This window comes from Macaca mulatta, chromosome 5 (genome assembly GCF_049350105.2).
Source record: "Macaca mulatta isolate MMU2019108-1 chromosome 5, T2T-MMU8v2.0, whole genome shotgun sequence".
Taxonomy (NCBI): Eukaryota; Metazoa; Chordata; class Mammalia; order Primates; family Cercopithecidae; genus Macaca; species Macaca mulatta.
The window spans coordinates 180669563-180696707 of NC_133410.1; the positions used below are offsets into that span (position 1 = coordinate 180669563).

The window sequence follows — 27145 nt, forward strand, 5'->3', positions numbered from 1 at the left end:
CAAATAAAAACAGCTCGGCATTTATGCTTACAGGTGACACACTAAATAGTAGTGTCTCTGGATGAAATAAAATAGGGAATGGTAGTTGTTGTGGGAGAGGTGTGCTCTCATTTTAAAGGTTAAAAAAAAGATTTAAAATGTGTATAAATCTGGTCACCAGCGATAGCTTTCTTTTCACTATACACAGAGGATTCACTTATTTAACAGATATTCTTTGATTGCCTATTATGTGCCCGGCTGTGTTTACCTACCATGCAAAAGGAAATACCTCCTTTTTATGCTTGAATACTTTCCTTTTCCACAGACATTTCCACTGGGCCTGGGAGATGGGCAATTCTATTCATGGACAGATGGTTTGAGAAGAAAGGACTGGCATGACTATGAAAGCATTCAGAAAGAGGCTATGCGCTCAGGTATGAAGTTCAGTGTACGCCAAAGTGCTACTTCACTCGCAGCAGTGTCTCATTTGTCACGTAAAGGATCTCTAATTAGCATTTCTTCTGCACACATTAAAGTATGTTTCATGGGGATATTGGAGGTGATACTAGACAGAACCTAAGTGACTTCAAATTTCAGAGAGAAAACAAATAATGAATAGTCTTTTTAATATTAGCTGCAGTAAAAGTCATTAAAATTTAATAAATATATAGTACTGTATATTCCCAACTGCTTGTTAATAATTTCTAGGGGTATCCTGGGATTTGTCAACGAGACTTGACCTGGTAGATATGTATCTTGAGCAAGATTCACTCCTTAGAGCTGAAGTGTATCTAACTGGCAATGCGAAGTATTTCATTTCTACCAACATTTCCAGACACTAGCAGGACGTACAGCAAGCCAGCAGGTCAAGCAGATGGGTTTCTAAGGTTGGCAATAGTTGGAAAAGCAATCAGGCAGTTAAATGGAATCAAGTAGGTCTGTTTATTTGTAGCAGTTCTAGACTTGTGCTAGAGTTAAAGGACAAAGTAGCAGGAAAGAATAAGTCTTTACACTTTGGGAGGCCAAGGTGGGCAGATCACGAGGTCAGGAGATCGAGACCATCCTGCTAACATGGTAAAACCCCATCTCTACTAAAAATACAAAAAATTAGCCGGGCCTGGTGGTGGGTACCTGTAGTTCCAGCTATACGGGAGGCTGAGGCAGGAGAATGGCCCATGAGGTGTAGCTTGCAGTGAGCTGAGATCATGGCACTTCACTGCAGCCTGGGCGACAGAGCAAGACTCCGTCTCAAACAAACAAACAAACAAACAAAAGACAAGTCTTTCTAGAAGGACTTAAAGATTAGGTTGTTGTGAACAGAAATTCAGAAGGGTATATAAGTAGAAATCCAGTGAAAGTGAGTAACTCATGATAGGAAACCCATATTCGTTTGTTCAGCCAAGTAAGTTATTTTCTCAGTGAGGATGTCACAGAAATAGAGCAGCTACAGTTTGGTAAAGACATCTCAGCAGCCATGAGACACTGCATTCAAGGTCAAATCAGCAGCAGAATTATGACTAGCCACGGTGTGAGGTCCTCTTACTCAACTAGAGTTAGGAACAAAATTGTTCTGGGCTGTGAAATGTTCGTAGCTCTGTATCAGGTATGGCTGACTTAATTACAGTCTTTTTTATTTTCTTCCATTCCTTTTCTTCAAAAAAAGGCCTGCCCCACGCCCTATCCTCAACTTTATTAAAGCGGCTTATTCCAAAGATGTTCCCTGTTTTCAGAGAATCAACTTCTTCCAGGTTCTATCATCTTTCCACCTTAGGCAGTGACCCCATGAATGGTCGTGAAAGTGAGTTCCTTACCAGCATCCTTACTTTTCTAGTACTTTTATCTTTTTCCTCTATTGGCTCAATCAACCCTGTATTAATCCAACTACTTGTTTCTCCTTATGACCCCAGGATGCTGAAGTTTTTTGGAATGTTTTCATAATCTTACCAATTGAATCTTCCACAAGTTAATAATAATAATAAAATTGCCCAAATTTATTGAATGCATGTTTTCTACTAAGTACTTTGCATATGTATTTTATTTAAATCTCAGAATAACTCTGATAGGTATCCCAAATTAAATAAAACTGAGTTCCTATGAATTTATTAAATTTTATCCAAGTTCAAGCAGCTAATAATTTCCAGCTCTGGATTAAGAACCAGGTCTTATCATGGTCCATTATACTCCACTATTAAATAATAATATTTGGACAATATGGAGTAATGGCAAGGACACAACAGGAGAAAGACACACCTAGGTTCAAATCCTAGCATTTCCATACAGGCGCTGTGGTGAATCGATTTCTGTTTCTGATATTCTACTTTGTAGAATTTATTTAAGGATTAAAGATAATATACTTACAGTAATTGTCCAATTATTTGGACATATTGGAAACTCGACTAATGATAACTGTAATTATTAATCCATCTAAGTTACTTTAACATGAATTGGCATGCCTATCCTTTGCTTGTACTAATGAGTTTTGAATACAAAATCCAGTGCTTCACATTTATATATGCTTCATACCACCCTTTCCACCTCCTGAATAAACTTGTCTTTTCTATCTTCATCTTTGCTTGGACCAAGGGAAAACTGATCTACAAAAGAAATTGGTAATATCACAAGTTTTTAAGTACAAATTCTTTGTGTAATTAAAAAGCTTTTAAATAGTAGAATTTTTTTTTCACTGGAGGATGTATGAAAATTTATACACTAAAATTTATTATTTTTATACAATGCAATATATCATAAAGAAAAATGTATTAAAACATACATGTGTGTACACACACACTCAGGTACAGAGTCAAAATCAAATAACATCTGTGTATTTCATATATAGGACAAGAAAAAGGATCATTTGTGCCATTAAAGTCCAAGACTTTAATTTTGTGTTTACTCTATTATTTTTCTCTGTAGTTTTTACTGCCAGTGTATTTATCCTGAATCAAATACTGGTAAGTTTTGCCAGTGTTTGACCTTTATCTAAAAATTTAATTTTACTGTATGACTTTCTTCTTTCACTCAAAAATATTTTTGAGATTTATCTAGATCAATGCGTGAAATGTTGGTTCATTTTTACTGTTGTTAAATTTTCTGTAACATTGTCCTCTTGGTGGGCCTTTGAATAGTTTTAGTTGTTGTGTATAATGCTGCTATAAGTATTCTTGTGCATGGTTCTGGGGTAGAGACAATATTTTATTAAGGTACATATTTAATAGTAGATTTGTATGTCTAGAGAATGCACAGTTGAACTTTATTAGGGCATGACTAGCTGCCAAAATTGATACACCAATTTCATTTCAATCAGTAACGGATAGAATTCTCATTGCTGTACATCCTTATGAATATTTGAAATTGTCTGACTTTTTCCCCAAATTTGGTGATATGAAATAGTCTCTCACTGTTACTTAGATTTGCATTTTATTAATGCAAACACATTAAAATGTGGTTGATATCTTTTTTATGCTTTTGGGCCATTTGTTCTCCCTTTTTGGTAAAGGTCCTATTCATTTCTGTTTCCATCTTTTGAATTATTTGCTCCACACAGTGTTCTTGATTTATTTTAAATTATATCCTTTGGTGGTTATATTTAGTGACAAGAACTTATCCTACATTTTGTAGACTATTTTAAAAAATCTCTTTATGTATGGTTTAATGAATAGTTTTCAATTTTGAGATAGCCAAATTCAGCAATCATTTGTAAAAGATAGGTCATACTGATGTTCTATATTGTCTTTTAAAAATTTGATAATTTTGGCTGGGCACAGTGGCTCACACCTGTAATCCCACACACTGGGAGGCAGTGGAGGGAGGACTGCTTGAGCCCAGGAGTTTGAGAGCAGCCTGGGAAACATAGTGAGACCTCATCTCTACAATTAAAAATATATATGTATTCTTCCAGGTGTGGTGACATGTGCCTGTAGTCTCAGCTACATGGAAGGCTGAGGCAGGAGGATCACCTGAGCCTGGAATTCGAGGCTGCAGTGAGATATCCAGCCTGGGCTGGAAACCCTGTCTCTAAATAAATAAATAAATAAATAAATAAATAAATAAATAAACTTGATAATTTCACATTTTACATTTGGGTCTTAAATCCACCTAGTGAGGAGGACGGAGCAAGATGGCCAAATAGGAACAGCTCCAGTCTCCAACTCCCAGCGCGAGCGACACAGAAGACCGGTGATTTCTGCATTTTCAACTGAGGTACTGGGTTCATCTCACTGGGGAGTGCCGGACGATCGGTGCTGGTCAGCTGCTGCAGCCCGACCAGCGAGAGCTGAAGCAGGGCGAGGCATTGCCTCACCTGGGAAGCGCAAGGGGGAAGGGAAGCCCTTTTCCTAGCCAGTGGAACTGAGACACACAACACCTGGAAAATCGGGTAACTCCCACCCTAATACTGCGCTTTAAGCAAACAGGCACACCAGGAGATCATATCCCACGCCTGGCCGGGAGGGTCCCACACCCACGGAGCCTCCCTCATTGCTAGCACAGCAGTCTGTGATCTACCGGCAAGGCAGCAGCGAGGCTGGGGGAGGGGCGCCCGCCATTGCTGAGGCTTAAGTAGGTAAACATAGCCGCTGGGAAGCTCGAACTGGGTGGAGCTCACAGAAGCTCAAGGAAACCTGCCTGTCTCTGTAGACTCCACCTCTGGGGACAGGGCACAACTATACAACAACAAAAGCAGCAGAAACCTCTGCAGACACAAACAACTCTGTCTGACAGCTTTGAAGAGAGCAGTGGATCTCCCAACACGGAGGTTGAGATCTGAGAAGGGACAGACTCCCTGCTCAAGTGGGTCCCTGACCCCTGAGTAGCCTAACTGGGAGACATCCCCCACTAGGGGCAGTCTGACACCCCACACCTCACAGGGTGAAGTACACCCCTGAGAGGAAGCTTCCAAAGCAAGAATCAGACAGGTACACTCGCTGTTCAGAAATATTCTATCTTCTGCAGCCTCTGCTGCTGATACCCAGGCAAACAGGGTCTGGAGTGGACCTCAAGCAATCTCCAACAGACCTACAGCTGAGGGTCCTGACTGTTAGAAGGAAAACTATCAAACAGGAAGGACACCTACACCAAAACCCCATCAGTACATCACCATCATCAAAGACCAGAGGCAGATAAAACCACAAAGATGGGGAAAAAGCAGGGCAGAAAAGCTGGAAATTCAAAAAATAAGAGCGCATCTCCCCCGGCAAAGGAGCGCAGCTCATCGCCAGCAATGGATCAAAGCTGGATGGAGAATGACTTTGACGAGATGAGAGAAGAAGGCTTCAGTCCATCAAATTTCTCAGAGCTAAAGGAGGAATTACGTACCCAGTGCAAAGAAACTAAAAATCTTGAAAAAAAAGTGGAAGAATTGATGGCTAGAGTAATTAATGCAGAGAAGGTCCTAAACGAAATGAAAGAGATGAAAACCATGACACGCGAAATACGTGACAAATGCACAAGCTTCAGTAACCGACTCGATCAACTGGAAGAAAGAGTATCTGCGATTGAGGATCAAATGAATGAAATGAAGCGAGAAGAGAAACCAAAAGAAAAAAGAACAAAAAGAAATGAACAAAGCCTGCAAGAAGTATGGGATTATGTAAAAAGACCAAATCTACGTCTGATTGGGGTGCCTGAAAGTGAGGGGGAAAATGGAACCAAGTTGGAAAACACTCTACAGGATATCATCCAGGAGAACTTCCCCAACCTAGTAGGGCAGGCCAACATTCAAATCCAGGAAATACAGAGAACGCCACAAAGATACTCCTCGAGAAGAGCGACTCCAAGACACATAATTGCCAGATTCACCAAAGTTGAAATGAAGGAAAAAATGTTAAGGGCAGCCAGAGAGAAAGGTCGGGTTACCCACAAAGGGAAGCCCATCAGACTAACAGCAGATCTCTCAGCAGAAACTCTCCAAGCCAGAAGAGAGTGGGGGCCAATATTCAACATTCTTAAAGAAAAGAATTTTCAACCCAGAATTTCATATCCAGCCAAACTAAGTTTCATAAGTGAAGGGGAAATAAAATCCTTTACAGATAAGCAAATGCTTAGAGATTTTGTCACCACTAGGCCTGCCTTACAAGAGACCCTGAAGGAAGCACTAAACATGGAAAGGAACAACCGGTACCAGCCATTGCAAAAACATGCCAAAATGTAAAGACCATCGAGGCTAGGAAGAAACTGCATCAACTAACAAGCAAAATAACCAGTTAATATCATAATGGCAGGATCAAGTTCACACATAACAATCTTAACCTTAAATGTAAATGGACTAAATGCTCCAATTAAAAGACACAGACTGGCAAACTGGATAAAGAGTCAAGACCCATCAGTCTGCTGTATTCAGGAGACCCATCTCACACGCAGAGACATACATAGGCTCAAAACAAAGGGATGGAGGAAGATTTACCCAGCAAATGGAGAACAAAAAAAAGCAGGGGTTGCAATACTAGTCGCTGATAAAACAGTCTTTAAACCATCAAAGATCAAAAGAGACAAAGAAGGCCATTACATAATGGTAAAGGGATCAATTCAACAGGAAGAGCTAACTATCCTAAATATATATGCACCCAATACAGGAGCACCCAGATTCATAAAGCAAGTCCTTAGAGACTTACAAAGAGACTTAGACTCCCATACAATAATAATGGGAGACTTCAACACTCCACTGTCAACATTAGACAGATCAACGAGACAGAAAGTTAACAAGGATATCCAGGAATTGAACTCATCTCTGCAGCAAGCAGACCTAATAGACATCTATAGAACTCTCCACCCCAAATCAACAGAATATACATTCTTCTCAGCACCACATCGTACTTACTCCAAAATCGACCACGTAATTGGAAGTAAAGCACTCCTCAGCAAATGTACAAGAACAGAAATTATAACAAACTGTCTCTCAGACCAAAGTGCAATCAAACTAGAACTCAGGACTAAGAAACTCAATCAAAACCGCTCAACTACATGGAAACTGAACAACCTGCTCCTGAATGACTACTGGGTACATAACGAAATGAAGGCAGAAATAAAGATGTTCTTTGAAACCAATGAGAACAACGATACAACATACCAGAATCTCTGGGACACATTTAAAGCAGTGTGTAGAGGGAAATTTATAGCACTAAATGCCCACAAGAGAAAGCAGGAAAGATCTAAAATTGACACTCTAACATAACAATTAAAAGAACTAGAGAAGCAAGAGCAAACACATTCGAAAGCTAGCAGAAGGCTAGAAATAACTAAGATCAGAGCAGAACTGAAGGAGATAGAGACACAAAAAACTCTCCAAAAAATCAATGAATCCAGGAGTTGGTTTTTTGAAAAGATCAACAAAATTGACAGACCACTAGCAAGACTAATAAAGAAGAAAAGAGAGAAGAATCAAATCGACGCAATTAAAAATGATAAAGGGGATATCACCACCGACCCCACAGAAATACAAACTACCATCAGAGAATACTATAAACACCTCTGTGCAAATAAACTGGAAAATCTAGAAGAAATGGATAATTTCCTGGACACTTACACTCTTCCAAGACTAAACCAGGAAGAAGTTGAATCCCTGAATAGACCAATAGCAGGCTCTGAAATTGAGGCAATAATTAATAGCCTACCAACCAAAAAAAGTCCAGGACCAGATGGATTCACAGCTGAATTCTACCAGAGGTACAAGGAGGAGTTGGTACCATTCCTTCTGAAACTATTCCAATCAATAGAAAAAGAGGGAATCCTCCCTAACTCATTTTATGAGGCCAACATCATCCTGATACCAAAGCCTGGCAGAGACACAACAAAAAAAGAGAATTTTAGACCAATATCCCTGATGAACATCGATGCAAAAATCCTCAATAAAATACTGGCAAACCGGATTCAGCAACACATCAAAAAGCTTATCCACCATGATCAAGTGGGCTTCATCCCTGGGATGCAAGGCTGGTTCAACATTCGCAAATCAATAAACATAATCCAGCATATAAACAGAACCAAAGACAAGAACCACATGATTATCTCAATAGATGCAGAAAAGGCTTTTGACAAAATTCAACAGCCCTTCATGCTAAAAACGCTCAATAAATTCGGTATTGATGGAACGTACCTCAAAATAATAAGAGCTATTTATGACAAACCCACAGCCAATATCATACTGAATGGGCAAAAACTGGAAAAATTCCCTTTGAAAACTGGCACAAGACAGGGATGCCCTCTCTCACCACTCCTATTCAACATAGTGTTGGAAGTTCTGGCTAGGGCAATTAGGCAAGAGAAAGAAATCAAGGGTATTCAGTTAGGAAAAGAAGAAGTCAAACTGTCCCTGTTTGTAGATGACATGATTGTATATTTAGAAAACCCCATTGTCTCAGCCCAAAATCTCCTTAAGCTGATAAGCAACTTCAGCAAAATCTCAGGATACAAAATTAATGTGCAAAAATCACAAGCATTCTTATACACCAGTAACAGACAAACAGAGAGCCAGGAACATCACACACAGGGGCCTATCATGGGGAGGGGGGAGGGGGGAGGGATTGCATTGGGAGTTATACCTGATGTAAATGATGAGTTGATGGGTGCAGCACACCAACATGGCACAAGTATACATATGTAACAAACCTGCACGTTATGCACATGTACCCTACAACTTAAAGTACAATAATAATAAATTAATTAAAACAAACAAACAAACAAACAAAAAAAAACAGGCAGAGGGCTGGATTTGGCCTGTAGGCTGTAGTTTGTAAGCCATGATGTGAAGGATGAAGTCCTCATTTACAGTTTTGGAAGAAATAGATCATGTTATAAAGATTTGGCTAAGAAATAAAAAAAAAAGCTTTGTGCAAAAAAATAAATAAATAAATAAAGTACGAACACAACACTTAGAACCTAGCAAGTTCTCAACAAACTGTGGCTACTATTATTTTTTTAAATATGAAGACTTTGTACGTTTGCATGCATAACTTTTGTGCTTCACTAGTTTTTCTGTCTCAAATATTTGATGAAGAATGGTAGTTTTTCACAGACAATCTCAATTTTGAGGCCAGAGCCCATTTAAAGATTAAAGAACTCCTACAAATTTAAAAAAAAAAAAAAAAAATCCACCTAGTGTTCATTTTTATATAATGTGAGGTAGGGATCCAATATTTATTTAGTTTTTATTCACTTAACCAATTATTAGCAACATTTATTAAGAAATTTGTCTTTCCTTCCATTGCTCTGAACTATTGACTCTATTATAAATTAAGTTCCCATATTTGTGTGTTCTCTTTCTGGGTTCTCAATCTTGTTCTGTGAGTAAAAATCCCTATGCTAATGCCACAATAGCTAATGTACTATATCTTTATTACAGCTATTAATAGCTGGTATAGCTTACCAAAAAAGAGCTACATTCTTGCTCTTCTTTTTGTTGTCATTCTTACACTGTATTCTTCCTTAAAATTTTGCATTCAGTTTTAAATTTCACATTAACATATGAAGATACGCACAAAAAAGTGGGAATTTTTTAATTGTGTTTAGCCTATGGATGAATTAGGGGATTATTGATATTTTCCAATATAGAATAGTCTATTCTATGGTACAGTATTATATTTATTTGCTAATTCTTTATTATATTTAAGGATGGCTTTGTAATTTTGTTCTCAGATTATGTTTAGTATTAATCTTAGTAAACTAATATTATGTTGATTTTGTTCACATAATGATTATATTGAAATTCCTCATTTGTAATTGTAATATAGAAATGTTAATAACTCTTAACACTGATAGGAATTTAGAAAATGTTCTAAGCTTTTCTATTAATTCAGAACATTTACCAATAGTTTATTTTGGATTTTCAAAATGTAGACACTCATATTTGATAGTAATGACAGTGATTTAAAAAATTTTTTTTCTATTCTAGACGTATAATTTTAGTTTTAGTTTTCTCCTATTATTATAATTGCTAAAAACTGCAGTGTAACATTGAATAGTTGGTAATAATGGCTACTTCTGGCATTTTATGATTCTCACAAAAGGAATTTAAGTGCTCATTTTGAGATTTTATCTGCCTGTCTATTGTTAGATCAATTTATCTAATGTAAATACATTTTATCATGTTTATTAACACAATACAAATACAGTATGCACTTTAACAAATACACTTATGTTATTTCTGAATCTGTTTTGCTGAGAGTTTGTGACTTTCTTTTAACCTGAAGGGGTGCTGATTCTATTAAAAGTTTTCTGTTCATTTGCATTTATTAATATAGATAAGATAAATTTTCTCCTTTAATCTGTTATTTGGGTAAATTATATCTGTTGCTTTTCTAACAGAAACCATATTTGTTATTCTAGACTAAATCATTCTTTTTATAATAACTATATTTGATTTGTTAATATTTTGTTTGGCATTTTCAAATCTTTACCTATGAATTAATATTGGCCCCAAATTTTCTATTCTTATCAAGTCTTTGTCAAGTTTTGGTAACAGTATAATGACAGCTTCATAAAATGACTGTTTAATACTTGCTGTTTCTTATACTTCATAATTGTTTGTTGTAAACTAAAATTATTTCTTTAGTGATCATTATGGATTTTTTTATGGATGAAGCTCTGTTGACCTGAACTTTCCTTGGAGCATACATTTTTAACCACTTGGCTAACATTTTATGTAGTTAAAGTAGTAGTTGATTATCTATTTCTTCTGGAACTAATGGTATTCTTCTAGTAATTTGTCCATTATATCTAAATGTTTATATTTATTAACACAAATTTATTTACCTATTCTTATGTCCTCATAAGATTTTTGTAATGCCTGCGATGCTTAAATTTATATACTTTTTTCAGATTTTTTTTCTACTTTCTTAATCTATTTCTACAAAAATTTTTCAGTTTTTTATTTGTTTGTTTGTTTGAGATGGAGTCTCACTCTGTTGCCCAGGCTGGAGTGCAGTGGTGTGATCTCGGCTCACTGCAACCTCCACCTCCCCTCAAGTGATTCTCCTGCCTCAGCCTCTTGAGGAGCTTGGACTAAAGGCATGCACCACCACGCCTGGCTAATTTTTGTATTTTTAGTGGAGACAGGGTTCTACCATGTTCGCCTGGCTGGTCTCGAACTTCTGACCTCTGGTGATCCGCCCAACTTGGCCTCCCAAAGTGCTTGGATTATAGGCATGAGCCATTGCCCCAGGCCAAAAATTTGTCACTTTTATGACTTACTTCAAAAGCCAGTTTTTGTCTCTGTTCATTTATTTTATTTTTCTCTAAATTTTTTCTGACTTTTAAAAAATGTTGTTTGCACTAACTTTTTTATTTTTCACTTTTAAAATTTCAACATTTAGTTTTGTTTCAGGGGATATGTATGCAGGTTTGTTACAAGGGTATATTGCATGATGCTGAGGTCTGGAGTATGATGGAACCTGTTACTCCGGTTCTGAGCATAGTGCCCAGTCGGTAGTTTTTCAGTACTTGCCCACTCCACTCCTCATGCCCCGTAGTTCCTAGTATCTCCTATTCCCATCTTTTTGTGCAAGTATGCCCAGTGTTAACCCATAAATGGGTTAACTCCCACTTATACGTAAGAATATGTAATATTTCATTTTCTGTTTCTGGGTTAATTTGCTTAGGATAATGACATCTAAGTGCATCCATGTTGCTGCAAAGGACATTATTTCATTCATCATTATGGCCGCATAGTATTCCATGGTATACTTAAAAATAAATTTATACCTCCTAATTTCAGTCATTTTTCTATTGTAGAATAAGCATTTGGGAAACTAAGTTCCCCTCTAAATATTACTTTAACTACATTGCACTGCTCTGTGATCCAGTGTTCCACATTGTATTTGTTTTTCTTTCAATATCTTTTGGAATGTCTAGCCCACTTAAAAAGCGCTGAAACTATCTTAAAATAAGAAAATTCAGAAACTCTTTCCCAATGAAATCTCACTAATCTTTGTAAAAGTATATTAGCATGATAGGCAGCATGCATTTCATTACATAATTTGTTAGTGTTTTCATTAATGTTGTTACATTTATCTTTTGTTCTGGTAATTACAGCTCTGTGGAATATTTGGTGATTTTTGAGATATCAGATACTTTATTTTATTTTGTTTTGCTTTTAGGGATACATTTGCAGGTTGATTCTATAGATAAATTGCAAGTTGTAGGAGTTTGGTGTACATGTTGCTTCATCACCTAGATAATAAACGTAGTACTCAATAGGTATTTTTTTTGATCCTCAATCTCCTCCTATCTTCATCCTCATGTAGGTCTTAGTGTCTATTGTTCCCTTCTTTGTCTATGTGTACTCAACGTTTAGTTCTCACTTATAATAAGAACATGCGATGTTTCGTTTCCTGTTCCTGCTTTAGTTCACTTAGGATAATGGTCTCCAGCTCCATCCATGTTGCTGCAAAAAAACATGATTTCGTCCTTTGTTATGGCTTACATAGTATTCCATGGTACATATTTACCACATTTTACTTATCCCGTCTACCACTGATTGGCACCTAAGTTGATTCCATGTCTTTGTTATTGTGAATAGTGCTGCAATGAACATACACATGCATGTGTCCTTATGGTAGAATGACTTCCTTTGGGTGTACACCCAATAATGGGATCACTGGGTTGAATGGCAGTTCAGTTTTAGGTTCTTTGAGTAATCTCCAAAATTCCACAATGGTTGAAGTAATTTATATCCCCATTAGTAGTGATTAGTGATCACTAATGATGAGTAACGTTGAACATTTTTTTTTTCATTTGCTTGTTGGCTATTTGAAAAGTGTTCATATCCTTTGCCCACTTTTTAATGGGTTTGTGAATGTTTTGCTTGTTAAATTGTTTAAGTTCCTTAGAGATTCTGGATATTAGACCTTTGTCAGATGCATAGTTTACAAATATTTTCTCCCATTATGTGTGTTGTCCATTTCCTGTGTCAATAGTTTTCTTTGCCGTGCAGAAGCTTTTTTGCTTGATTCAGTAGCATTTGTCAATTTTTGGTTTTGTTGCAGTTGTTTTTGATGTCTTCATCATGAAATATTTGCCAGAGCTTAAGTCTAAAATGGTATTTCCTAGGTTTTCTTCAAGGATTTTATAATTTTAGGTTTTACATTTGAGCCTTAATCCATCTTGAGCTGATTTTTGTATATGGTGTAAGGAAGGGGTCTAGTTTCAATCTTCTCTGTATGACTAGCCAGTTATCATAGCACCATTTATTAAGTAGGCAGTCCTTTCCCCATGCTTGTTTTTGTCAGCTTTGTCAAAGATCAGATGGTTTCAGGTGTATGGCTTTATATCTGGGCTCTCTAGTCTGTTCCATTGGTCTATGTGTCTATTTTATACTAGTACCATGCTGTTTTTATTACTGTAGCCTTGTAACATTGTTTGAAGTCAGATTCTGTGATGCCTCCAGCCTTGTTCTTTTTGTTTAGGATTGCTTTGGCTATTCAGGCTCTTTTTTGGTTTCATATGAATTTTAAAATAGCTTTTTTTAGTTCTGTGTTTAGTTTTATTTAGTTAGTGAAGAACGTCATTGGTAGTTCAATAGAAATAGCATTGAATCTGTAAACTGCTTTGGGCAGTATAGCATTTTAACAATATTCATCCTGCCTATCATGAACATGGAATGTTTTTCCATTTGTTTATTTCATCTATGATTTCTCTGAGCAACATTTTGTAATTCTCATTGTAGAGATCTTTCACCTCCCTGGTTAGCTTTATTCCTAGGTATTTTATCTTTTTTATGGCTATTGTGGATAGGACTGCATTCTTAATTTAGCTCTCAGCTTGGATGTTGCTGGTGTATAGAAATGCTACTAATTTTTCTACATTGATTTTGTATCCTGAAACTTTGCTGAAGTTGTTTATATGATCTAGGAGCCATTGGCAGAGAATGGGGTTTTCTAGTTACAAAATTATATTGACTGCAAACAGGAATAGTTTGAATTCCTCTCTTTGTATTTAGATGCTTTTTATTTCTTTCTCTTGCCCAATTGCTCTGACTAGGATTTCAGTACTATATTGAATAGGAGTGATGAGAGAGGGTATCCTTGTCTTGTGCCAGTTTTCAAGGGTGGTGCTTCCAGCTTTTGTCTGTTCTGTATGATACTGGTTATGGGTTTGCCTCAGATGGCTCTTATTATTTTGAGGTATGTCCTTTCGATGCCTAGTTTGTTGAGGATTTTTAATATGAAGGAAAGCTGAATTTTATTGAAAGCATTTGCTGAATCTATTGATATGGTTATATAGTTTCTGTTTATAGTTCTCTTTATGTGATGAATCACATTTATTGATTTGCATATGTTGAACCAACCTTGTATCCCAAGGATAAAGCTTACTTGATCATGATGGATTAGCATTTTGATGTGCTGCTGGGTTCAATTTGCTAGTATTTTATTAAGGATTTTGCATCTATGTTTATGAAAGATATTAGCCTATAATTTTCTTTTTTGTTTTGTCTCTCTACTGGTTTTGGTATCAGGATGATGCTGGTCTCATAGAATGAGTTAGGGAAGAATGTCTCCTATTCAATTTTTTGGAATAGTTTTAGTAAGAATGGTACCCATTCTTCATTACATGTCTGGTCGAATTTGGCTGTGAATCCATCTGGACATGGGCTTTTCCTAGTTGGTAGCCTTTTTTCTTATTCCGTTTCAGAATGAATTATTGGTCTATTCACGGTTTGAATTTATACCTGGTTCAGTTTTAATAGGCTGTATATTCCCAGAAATTTATCCGTTTCTTCTAGGTTTTCTAACTTGTGTGCATAGAGGTCTTTGTAGTAGTCTCTGGAGATTTTTTGTATTTCCGTGAGATTGTTTGTAATGTCAGCTTTGTCATTTCTGAATATGTTTATTTGGATATTCTCTTTTTGTCTTTATTGATCTTGCTAGTGTTCTATCTTATTTATTCTTTCAAATAACCAACTTCTACTTTCATTGACCTTTTGTATGTTTTTTTATGTCTCAACTTCATTCAGTTCTACTCTGATTTTGGTTATTTCTTGTCTTTTGCTAGCTTTGGGGTTGGTTTGCTTTTGTTTTTCTATTTCCTCAAGGTGTGATGTTTGGTTGTTAATCTGAGATCTTTCTAACTTTTTTGTGTGGGTGTTTAGTATTATAAACTTTCCTCTTAATGCTGCGTTGTGTGGTTAATTTTAGGATACATGCCATGTGCTGATAAGAAAGTGTATTATTTTGATTTTGAGAGGTGAGTTCTATAAATATCTGTTAAGTCCATTTGATCCCGTGTTGAGCTTAGAATGCCAAAAATAGATGACCAAACTCTTCTGTCTTATGAGGTTTCTGCTGAAAGGTCTGCTGTTAGCCTTCTAGGGCTCCACTTGTAGGTCACCTGCCTCTTCTCTTTAGCTGCATTTAATATTTTTGCTTTCATGTTGACCTTGGAGAATCTAATGAGTATGTGTCTTGGGGTTCTCTGCATTTCCTGAAGTTGAATGTTGGCCTCTTGTGTGAGGTTGGGGAAATTTTCATGAATGACATCCTCAAATATGTTTTTCAAGTTGCATACTTTCCTTTTTTCCTGGGACACCAGTGAGTCATAGATTTGGTCTCTTGACATAATTCCATGTTTTTTGAAGTTTTTGTTTGTTGTTTTTTATTCCTTTTTTATTTATTTTTGTCTGACTAAATTAGTTCAGAGGACCAGTCTTACAGCTCTGAGAGTCTTTCCTCAGTTTGGTCTCTTCTGCTGTTAATATTTGCAATTGTGTTGTAAAATTCTTGTAGTGTGTCTTTCAGCTCTATCAGATCAGTTTGATTCTTTCTTTAAATGGCTATTTTGTCTTTCAGTTCCTGATCCATTTTGTTGTAATCCTTAGATTTCTTGGATTGAGTTTTGAGTTCCTCCTTAATTTCCATAATCTTCATTCCTATCCATATTCTGAATTCTATGTCTGTCATTTCAACCATTTTAACTGGTTAAGAATCCTTGCTGGGGAGCTACTGTGGTCATTTGGAGGAAAAAAAAAAAAAAAGACACACTGGCTTTTTGAGTTGCCAGAGTTCTTGTGCTGGTTCTTTTTCATCTCTGTGGGCTGATGTTCCTTTAACTGTAGTGTAATTTGATTATAATCAGTTTACTTTATTTCTGGAAATTTTCAGAGGGTCAAGGTTTTGTTATGGGTCTTTATTTGTAGCTGAATTCTTGTCTTAGTTTTACAGGGTGTGAGTTAGCAAAATATTTTTGCTATTGAAGTTTGTTCTGTGATCCAGTAGATGACTCTTAAGTGTAATGGCTAGTAGGCTGGTAGGCAGGCTTTACTCAGTCCTGAGGCTCTTCTGTGATTTCTCACATTTGTAGCCACCTTAGTTCCCTTCATTTACTTGAAATAATTGTTTTTAATAAATAGGTGGTATACATAGTGGAAGGCATGTTGTTAAACACTAGAGGTGAGTAATCAGAAAAACATATTATTTCCACCTTTGAGGAAATGGAGATTTCTTGAATTAATAAAAAAAATGTAAAAGGAGCAATTGAAAGACAGGCCTTAGGACCTTATGAGTAGCATCAGGATTCTCTTCTGGCATATCTGTGCCCTTAGAGTTAAACCAAACTGTAAAGATTATTCACATTAATTAAGGTTCAAAGAAATCCAGAGTTTTTATTATTTCATAATCTTACACCTCATTATTTTGGTGTTAGCATTGGCCAAACCAATTTATTGGTAGAAGAAGGGTATAAAACCCAGCATTGCAGGAGCAGGAAGGCTTCCAAAGTGAGGTAAACCAAATGTTAAGGCGTTAAGGCATATGCTAACATCAGTTAAGAGTTATGCTTTTATCCAGTTAACTCTGATTTCTCATTCTTATAAGTAGCCACTAACCTAGTCATACCTTAAGCATTGTATTCTTTTTTCTAACCTTATATTTTCTATGTGTAATGCCATTATAGTTCATTTAACTAGTTTTATGTTTTATGATAATTTATTGACACTATATTTTATCTTTTAACAAACAGTTTAACTGCACCTCTCAGCTGTAGATTATCACAAAATAGATTAGCATGTTCTTTAATCTTCATCAAATTATTAATAAAAGTTGAATGAAAAGAATTTCAATACAAATTCCTTTGATACAATATAAAAGAGAATGTACATTTTGATATTGATTCATTATTCAATATACATTGAGTATAATTACAGTAACTGAAGAGCTATCTAGTTGACATTTCTCCACATATAATTTTTTTTTTTTTTTTTTTTTTTGAGATGGAGTCTCGCTCTGTCGCCTAGGCTGGAGTGCAGTGGGGCGATCTCAGCTCACTGCAAGCTCCGCCTCCTGGGTTTATGCCATTCTCCTGCCTCAGCCTCCCGAGTAGCTGGGACTATAGGTGCCCACCACCTCACTCGGCTAATTTTTTGTATTTTTAGTAGAGACTGGGTTTCACTGTGTTAGCTAGGATGGTCTCGATCTCCTGACCCTCGTGATCTGCCCGTCTCAGCCTCCCAAAGTGCTGGGATTACAGGCTTGAGCCACTGCGCCCAGCCATAATTTTTTTTAAGTAACACATTTCTGAAATAAAAGTAAACTCTGCCTATGGCATTTTATGGAACTATAGATCTAACAAATTGTGCTGGGAGTTGAGAGGGGAAATGCAATTGCTTAGATAACTGTTTTTTAAATATATGATGTTCCCTATTTATCGTAACTTCCTTTTATAAGTGGTAAAAACATACATTTTAAATAATCCGTTCAGAGGTATGTGTGTGTGTGATGTGTATGTGTTTTATAAAATCATCATATCACTGATACATATTTCTAGAAAGCATTTGTTTTTAGTTTTGAACTTTAAAATTTTGTTTTTATTTTAACTCAAAATATTGTCACTGCATTTGACACTTGTTTTTGGATTAAAATATGAGTGAACTCAACATTTTTAAAAAGCTGGTTTAAACCCTTCTATATTATCTATTTTGTTGAAACAGTTTATACTCTCATCTAATCAATATATGTATTCCACGATAAGCCTCAGGAATTCCATGAAATTATGTCTTTTTACTACTTCAATTTGTCTTAATTAGTCATACTGGTAAGTTTGAATATCCGAGGCTTTATTGAGTCTTCTGTCATTTTATACATTTACTAAATCAAGATATACTTTTAAATGCCAAATACTGCATCAAGTTCTGGAAGGAAATTTTAGAAAAAAAGTAACTACAGTGGTTCTTAAAAAGGATAAGGCATTGTGGGAGGAGCCCTCGCTGTTTATTGACACTGTGGCCATTCTGATGCAAACCACCAGAGTCTCCTGCCTAAACTATTTCAGTAAGTATCTTAATGGATCTTGCTCCAGAGCTCTTCAAATAAAAGTCAGAATGATCATCTGAATATATATAATCAGACCATTTCACTCCTCTGCTCAAATGCCTTCAAAGGCTGTTAATCATATTCAAAAATAAATCCAAGTTTATTCCACAACCCGTAAGGCCCAACATGATCTATACCTGACCCATGTCTCTGACCTCAGCGCTTATTGATTTGTGTTCAGTTTCTCCACTGGCCACAATGGCCTCCTTGTTCTTCCACAAATGTACTAAACATGTTCCAGCAATTTTTCACTTCCTGCTCTTGCTGCTTTGAGCACTTTTCATACATATCTTCACAAACCTACTTGCCCCTTCCTTAAAGTCACCAGATCATATGTCCCCAGTTTAGAAAGGCCTGCCAATCACCATATTATCATATGTGGATATAGTTACTCTTATTCACTCTCTATCCTTTTACTCTGCTTACAGTTTCTTTCTAGCAAGTATCTTCCTATCCATATTTACACAGGTGTATTTATGTTCAATGAATCAAAATATATGATTTCATGAAATGTAACCACTTGTCCAAGGGCTTTAAGTCACAAGATGGTCTTGAATCATTTGAACTGTGCTTTTGGAATAACAGCAATCCTACATTAGGAAAGTATCCTGAGAACCTGCCACAACATGGTGGTTGTTTTCCTCTTTTGGAGATTGCTTCTCATTTCCTCTTAAATCTCATGATTGAAGTCACTAAGGGGTTTTACTAATTGCTGCAAATTGCCATAGCAAAACATTTAAAGTATATGCATTGAAACCCCATTCACGAAGTGGGAATTTACCATGCTTTAAATGATTAACGATAGGCTTTCCTAAGTTCCTTTAAACAGCATCTCACTTTAGTGCTGATCAGGGACCTGTTTTGCTCCAAAATGTCCTTATTCTCCATAATTGAACAAGACTGTGAACTACACAGAATGAGAAGCAGAAATGTGCACCATTTGGGTGAGACTAACTATGTTGCTTTCAGAAAGTAAAAATAGCAACCATTGCTCTGGCTACAATGGGTTTCTGGTCATCTTTTACTGAAGCCTCATGTCTCTTAAAAATATTATCTGGCACCCTTTTTATTACTGTCCACAATGTCACATTATTTATTGTTAATAGTTGACTATAATTTAAACATCTAGGATGTGCTCTCAATAAATGTCATAATGAGATTTGTTGGGAAGTGGTCAACTTTGGGGGGTATTACCAAAACAATATTCATTATTATTCATAAGGTTAAAATTAAATTTTAATGAAATATTTTATTTGTCAGTCATTGAATAATAATGAAAATGTAAAATGGAAATGAAAAGAGACTGTGAGCATTCTGTTGAGATGTATCATTTAGCTGTCTAAAATTAGAACACAACTTAGCTGAAACTAAACTGAATGATAATTATTTAGAGGAAAAATCCCTTCAATCGTAAAATAAAAAACAGCAGTGTAGAAATATCTCAGGAGATTTATTAAACTGCAATCTGTTTATATTAAAAGATATAAATAATGCCAGCTTTTAAACAGAATTCAATTTAACTATTTGTTGCAAAACTCATAATATCTCTCTTTAGAAATATCAACTTCCTATGGGCAAGTATGCATAAGATTATTTTGCCTTATTTTTCCCATTAGTTAAAATGTGGTTGAATAATAGCAACTATCACAGATTTATTTGTTAATTAAACTTCCTGGGCTTTAGTGTTTGTCTTTCATATAGAATATGAAGGATATTTATATCATCACATAACACTGATTGCTGTGCCTATAGGATTGTAACTTGAAGCAACTATCATGTTTTCTCATGCCATCAAATCTATTCAATTGATACACAGTCTCTCAAAAAATTTTTCACAAGGGGATCTATATAAACATATTTCAAGTAGAGCTATATCGCTTTGCTTCAGGATTTATATTACAAGACAAACATGTTGGGAGCTTCTCCCCCAAATCTTTTATCCTTTTATTGTATTTATGCTTTTGCAAAAATCCCTTTCATATGGTAGTAGTTGTGATTGCTATCAAATTGTTTCTAGATGTAAATGCCCCACATTTGTGAGGAGTCATATGAGTAGATTATAACCCTTGATCATGAAGAAACAAGAAAATATTCTGCTGAAGGAACACGGTATCTGGTAAGAGTCAAGAAGAAAAAGATCAGAAGCATCTAGTAAAGCAAAGGATTGGAATATAAATTATTGCACACACTAAAGTTAAATTGATTTTATGTCTGCCATTCATTTTCCTGAGGTCTTTTGCCCAATTTTATTTTTCCTAGGTTAACTAATTCCTGCATAGTTGTTAAATGAGGCCAAAATGTAAATTTGTAATTTCTACTGATTTGCCACACAGAAAACTCTAATACCCACCGTACCTAATGTTTTTACCTCAGCTCAAGTGCTAATCTTTCTGCTAATAGTAGCTCTGCTCTTGAAATTCCATGAAGTTAGATTTGCCACTGTTGCCATGGACTTGATGGGAGGAGTTAAAGTCATCCTTACATTTAGAGTTATAGTTTACATACCAATGTAGCATGTATATAAACACGTTCTGGGAAGAAAAGAAAGAACTAAAATTAGAGAACAAATTTTTGATGACTGGGACTATGATGTCACCATTATGACATTAACAAAGTTTTGCAACATGTTAATGCTGTATTTACGGAGAGTCTCCCATGATTTGAGAGACTGTGATTCATTCAAGCCCAGATTATCATTAAAGCAAAGCATTGCATTTTAGACATAACTTTATAGAGATCCAAGTGAGTACTTGAACATCCTCCAAAATTCATATCCAAGATCTGGCACAAATTTGTCAGTGATGAGTTATGGGCCTTCTTGGCTCCATTACCTAATGAGTGCTATAGAGGAAATGTGTGTGTTTACCCACTAGAGAAGGAAAAGTGCCAGCTCCGGAGCCTGATGGCAACACTTTCGAGAGGCTGACTTCAGAACCACAATGCCAGTTTGACTTGATGCTCTTTGCCTGAGTAGCAGTGGGTTTTGAGCAGCTTTCGTGCCAGACAAAAACAACTGTTCCTTCTGAGACTCTGCAATCACAAAAACATAACATAGAGGGTCCTCCAGAAAGTGAGAAACTCAGAACTGAGATCATACTAATTTAAAGGAAAATTTCTCTGCCAAAACATATGTATAATAGACTTGCATTGTTTATGAAACATAGATACTATAACAAGATGAAAAAATAAGATTTAATGGATAAAGAATTTAATACAGTGTTTGGTGTACTGATGTGAAATGACCAGGAGAGCAAAATAGAATTAGCATTACTAGGCGTTTCATTTGATAATGATTTACCTTTCCATGATGACCAACTGAGCCTTAGGGAACCAGTTTTATTATTGGACTAGAATAACTAGATTAATTTAATTGACATTAACCCAGATAGCAATCTAATAGTATTTGGTCATAGATAATAATTGGGATACCAATATTACAAGTAGTATCCCTTTATGCATTTTTTTTTGTTTTAAGAAATAATAATCATTAAAGAATAACTTTTGAAATTGTGGCAAAAGTTTACAAAGAAATTATTGGATTGATATTTAATTTTAGTGATTATTTTATAATAGAAATACATGTATGCAACTTAATAAAATACTTTATAAAACTTCTGGCAAATACACCACAAATATTTTTATAATCTAAACAAAAGCATTAAATGCATTATCCAAAATTGGGATGTCAGTGTCACACTTATAACAAAAATCTAGTATGGTTTACCACAAATCCTTTACTTTCTTACATACTGCTTTCATGTTTCTCACAAAAACTCTATGAGGTGTAAAAGGTCAAATATTAATCCTATTTTAACATGAGAACAAATTCAGAAAATTCATGTTTTAAGTTACATATATATGAAGCCAGGTGATTTATTTTTATATATATATTTATATTTATATATATTTAATATATATAAATATATTAGAGAACACATTTTTTAGAGACATATAAATAAAAAACAAACAATATATAGTACATTATATATTTATATATTATATATGTTGTATATTATATATTTATATATATAAATTTTAGCTATTTAAGAAGCCTTGTTGGGGAACTACTGTGATCATTTGGAGGAAAAAAAAAAAAAGACGCACTGGCTTTTTGAGTTGCCAGAGTTCTTGTGCTGGTTCTTTTTCATCTGTGTGGGCTGATGTTCCTTTAACTGTGGTGTAATTTGATTATAATCAGTTTACTTTATTTCTGGAAATTTTCAGAGGGTCAAGGTTTATATATTATATATACTTATATATTATATATATTAAATATATAGACATATATGTTTATATAATTTATCATTTACATACACAAACAGTCAAATTAATGCCAGTACTGTAACTTTAATGAGTTTTGGGGTAACCCTGTTTTTATATACTGCTTTCTTATTTAATGAGTTCTGCGGTAACCCTGTTTTATATACTGCTTTCTTCTTATCTTTCTATTGACTTTTCCCACTTTCAGTATTTTCACTAATTCAGGTTACATTCATAACACAAGTAATCCGAACTTCCCTGTGCCTCACCCATCTGTGGATGTAATGAGACCATTTAATCTGACTTCTGCTCTCCACCACATATAGGCCCCCTAGTCTCTTCTCTATAAAGTCTTACCATACTTCTGATCCCCTTGGAAGTCACATGCAAATTCTCTAAATACTAATGTCAGTATTCTTTTACTCTGGCTGCTGCAGTGACAGTTGATGTTTGACAGCCACCCAAGTTCAGCATCTATCTCTACCACAAGTTCTGGGACCCTAGGGACTCCTGAAGCCACATATCATCATGTTCCTAAAGCATTATTCCGTATTTTTCACAGCCTTCTAAAATACTTGATGGTTTCTTAGAGATGTGGAAGAATGCCTCTCTCCTCTACATTGTGTTGTACTTCATCATTAAAGCACTAATACAACAATACAAAGCTTGTGGTTCTTTCTCACACAGAGAGCCTTATACAAAACAGCTCCTTCCAACAGTTATTCTCTTAAAAGAACTCAGCTGTAAGATTCTTAAATCAAACTGGAAACTAATGTCCAATAGACACAAATGGCCTTCTACATCTTGCTTTCTCTAATCCACTAGTTGCCCGGGAACAATACAAAGCTGTGAAAACCCTCAGGAAAATAAATTTAAACCAGCAGATGCCTTTAGGCTGGTTCATTAGATGAGCTAAATCTCACCAGTAGGGATAAACAGACTCAAGCTAGGACCCTCCACCGCACCCCAGTAGATACATATGATTCTTCTTTTCCTTCCTTTTTCAACATACACTTGTGTTAAAATAAGTAGTCATGCACAAATTCCTCTTCAGCAATTTAAATTGTATTTAGTTTATTTTTAATCAAAATCATGATATTGTATAAGTATTATTAAAGTAATAAATGCTTATTGAATTTTTTTCAAGTTCATACATGACTGCATGAAAAATATCACTTTTAACTACTGAAAAAGGGAAATGCTATTTCTTCTTATGAAAGAAATTTGTAGTCCTTTTTTACAAAGAACAAAATATATTTGACAAAGAAAAATGCAGTACTTTTAAAATGAAATAGTCCACATAAGGTTTTCAACTGTTTAAAGTTGCCTTCAAATATTTTTTAAACATTGACAATGTATTACTTGCTGAATATTGAAAGGAATGAATACACAGTCAGATTACCTCAGTTAGCTAATGAAAATTTATTTTAACAATGATCATGAAAGTACTGAAAAGCAGGAAATACTTTCATTAGCAACTTCCTAAGACTTTAGGAATTGAAAGTTGCATTAATAACTTCATAGCAGCTTTGTACATGCACAGCAAGGGACCACCCCTTAGCAGAGCTCTGTCTAGTATGAAGCTAGCTCTTTTCTGTCTTAGAATGTTTCTACTGCTTCTGTTCTCCCTTTTCCTGATGACTAACACTCATTGTGTCCCTAAGCAAAAAAGGCCCTAGATATGAGCATACGACTGTCTAGAACAGTCACCAAAATAGCTTTCATTTATCACAGGCAGGGAAAGTCCTCATGCCAGCCTCCCTGGAAAGCAGCAGAACAGATTGCTATTAGTCAATCTCATTTGGTTCTAATAGTAAGTCATTGATATGGTTTGGCTGTGTCCCCACCCAAATCTCATCTTGAATTATAGTTCCCGTAATCCCCAAGTGTCCTGAGGGGAATCTGGTGGGAGGTAATTGAATCATGGGGGTGGTTCCCCATGCTATTCTTGTGATAATGAGTGAGTTATCACAAGATCTGATGGTTTTATAAGGGACTTACCCCTTCACTTAGTTCTCAGTCTTCTCTTTCCTGCCACTATGTGAAGAAGGATGTGATTGCTTGCCTTCCAACATGATTATAAGTTTTCTGAGGCCTCCCTACACCCACAGAACTGGGACTCAGTTAAACCTATTTCCTTTGTTAATTACCCAGTCTCAGATATTTCTTCATAGCAACATGAGAACAAACTAATACAATAAATTGGTACCGCAGAGAGTGGGGAGCTGCTGTAAAGGTACCTAAAAATGTGAAAATGACTTTGGAACTGGGTAACAGGCAGGGGTTGGAATAGTTTGGAGGGCTCAGAAGATGACAGGAGAATGTGGGAAAGTTTGGAACTTCCTAGAGGCTTGTTGAATGGCTTTGACCAAAATGCTATAGTGATATGAACAAATGAAGTCCAGGCTGAGATGGTCTCATATGGAGATGAGGAACTTGTCAGGAACTGGAGTAAGGTCACTTTTGCTATGCAAAGATACTGGTGGCATTTGACCTCTGTCCTAGAGATATATGGAACTTTGAACTTGAGAGAGACGATTTAGGGTATCTGGCAGAAGAAATTTCTAAGTGGCCAAGCATTCAAGAGGAAGCAGAGCATACAAGTTTGAAAATTTGCAGCCTGTTGATGTGATAGAAAAGAAAAACCCATTTTCTGGAGAGAAATTCAAGCCTGCTGCAGAAATTTGCATAAGCAACAAGGAGCTGAATGTTAATCACCAAGACAATGGGGAAAATGTCTCCAGGGCATGTCAGAGACCTTCATGGCAATCCCTCCCATCACAGACCTGGAGGGCTAGGAGGAAAAAAGGGTTTCGTGGGCCAGGCCCAGGCACCCCCTGCTCTGTGCAGTCTCACGACATGCTGCCTGTGTCCCAGCTGTCATAGCTCCATCCATAGTTAAAGGGGCAAAGATACAGTGGGGGCCATTGCTTCAGAGTTTGCAATCCCCAAGCCTTGGCAGGTCCAGGTGGTATAGGTCCTGTGGATTCACAGAAGATGAGAATTGAGGTTTGGGAACCTTCACCTAGATTTCAGATGATGTATGGAAACACCTGGACATCCAGGCAGAAGTTTGCAGCATGGGTGGAGCCCTTGGGGAGAACCTGTGCTAGCACTTTGCACAAGGGAAATGTAGGATTGGAGCCCCCACAAAGAGTCCCCACTAGGACACTGCCTAGTGGAGATGTAAGAAGAGAGACGCCATCCTGCAGACCCTAAAATGGCAGATCCACTGACAGTTTTGCACTGTGCACCTGGAAAAGCACTCAACACCTGCCTGTGAAAGCACTGAGGAGGGGGCCTGTACCCTCCTGTACCCTACAGCTGTAGGGTAGGGTACATCCCAAGACTTTGGGAGCTGCCCAAGGCTATGGGAGCCCACCTCTTGCATCAGCATGACCTTACATCAGTGTGATTCCATGTGAGTCATGGAGTCAAAGGAGATCGTTTTGGAACTTTAAGGTCTGATGATTGCCCTATTGGATTTTGGACTTACATGGGGCCTGTGGCCGCTCTTTTTTGGCCAATTTTTCCCATTTGGAGTGGGGGTATTTCCCCAGTGACTGTATTCTCATTCTATCTAGGAAGTAACTAACTTGCTTTTGATTTTGTAGGCTCATTGGTGGAAGGGACGTGCCTTGTCTCAGATGAAATCTTGGACTTGGACTTTTGGGATAATGCTGGAATGAGTTGACTTTGGGGGACTGTTGAAAGGCGTGATTGTGTTTTAAAATGTGAGGATATGAGATTTGGGAGGGGCGAGGAGCAGAATGTTATAGTTTTGCTGTGCCCCCACCCAAATCTCATCTTGAATTTTAATTCCCATTTTCCCCATATGTTGTGGGAGGGACCCCACAAGATCTGATGGTTTATAAGAGGCTTCCCCCTTCACTCAGTCCTCATTCTTCTCTCTCCTGCCACCACTTGAAGAAGGACATGTTTGCTTCCCCTTCCTGAGTAAGTTTCCTGAGGCCTCCCCAGCCCTGCAGAATTGTGAGTCAATTAAACTTCCTTCCTTTATAAATTACCCAGTCTCAAGTATTTCCTCACAGCAGCATGAGAACAGACTAATACAGCCATGGTTCAAAATCTTTGGCCAGAGGAAAATGGGACCATGATACAAAACAGCAAGTTTTATTTTATGAATCGCTGCTGGTCATTATTTAGAAGGGCTCAATAAACATAGCAGACACCTAGAGCACACTGCACAACTTAGTCAATTTTTATTGACTACTGATTATTCTGAATACCTAGTACCCTTTTTGAAATACAGACATGTTGGGCCCAGGATGATGTGACTAAAGCTTGTATTAGTCAGGGTTGTCCAAAACAATAAAACCAACAGGATGTGTACATATGTATATAGAGAGATTTATTGTAAGAAATTGGCTTACATGATTGTGAGGGTTTGGTTAAGTCCAAAATCTGATGGTGGAGGTTGGCAGGCAGGAGACCCAGGGAAGAGTTATAGCTTGAGTTTACAGGTAGTTTGATGGCAAAATTCCTTTTTGCATAGGGAGGTTAGTCTTTGTTTTATTAAAGCCTTTGACTGATTAGATAAAGCCCACCCACATTAAGGTGGGTGGAGAGTAATTTGCTTTACCTAAAGTCCACCA

General features: G+C 36.4%; 1 protein-coding gene across 2 annotated transcripts in view; it reads left to right on the plus strand.

Moving 5' to 3' along the window:
• GALNTL6 (polypeptide N-acetylgalactosaminyltransferase like 6) overlaps nucleotides 1–27145 on the plus strand; it is a 1218179-nt gene that overhangs the window by 406522 nt on the left and 784512 nt on the right. For both annotated transcript variants that reach the window (XM_001084788.5, XM_001084905.4), the window contains one exon: nucleotides 305–413. In XM_001084788.5, coding sequence (XP_001084788.2) covers nucleotides 305–413 — 109 coding nt within the window. The remainder of the gene's footprint in view (nucleotides 1–304; nucleotides 414–27145) is intronic.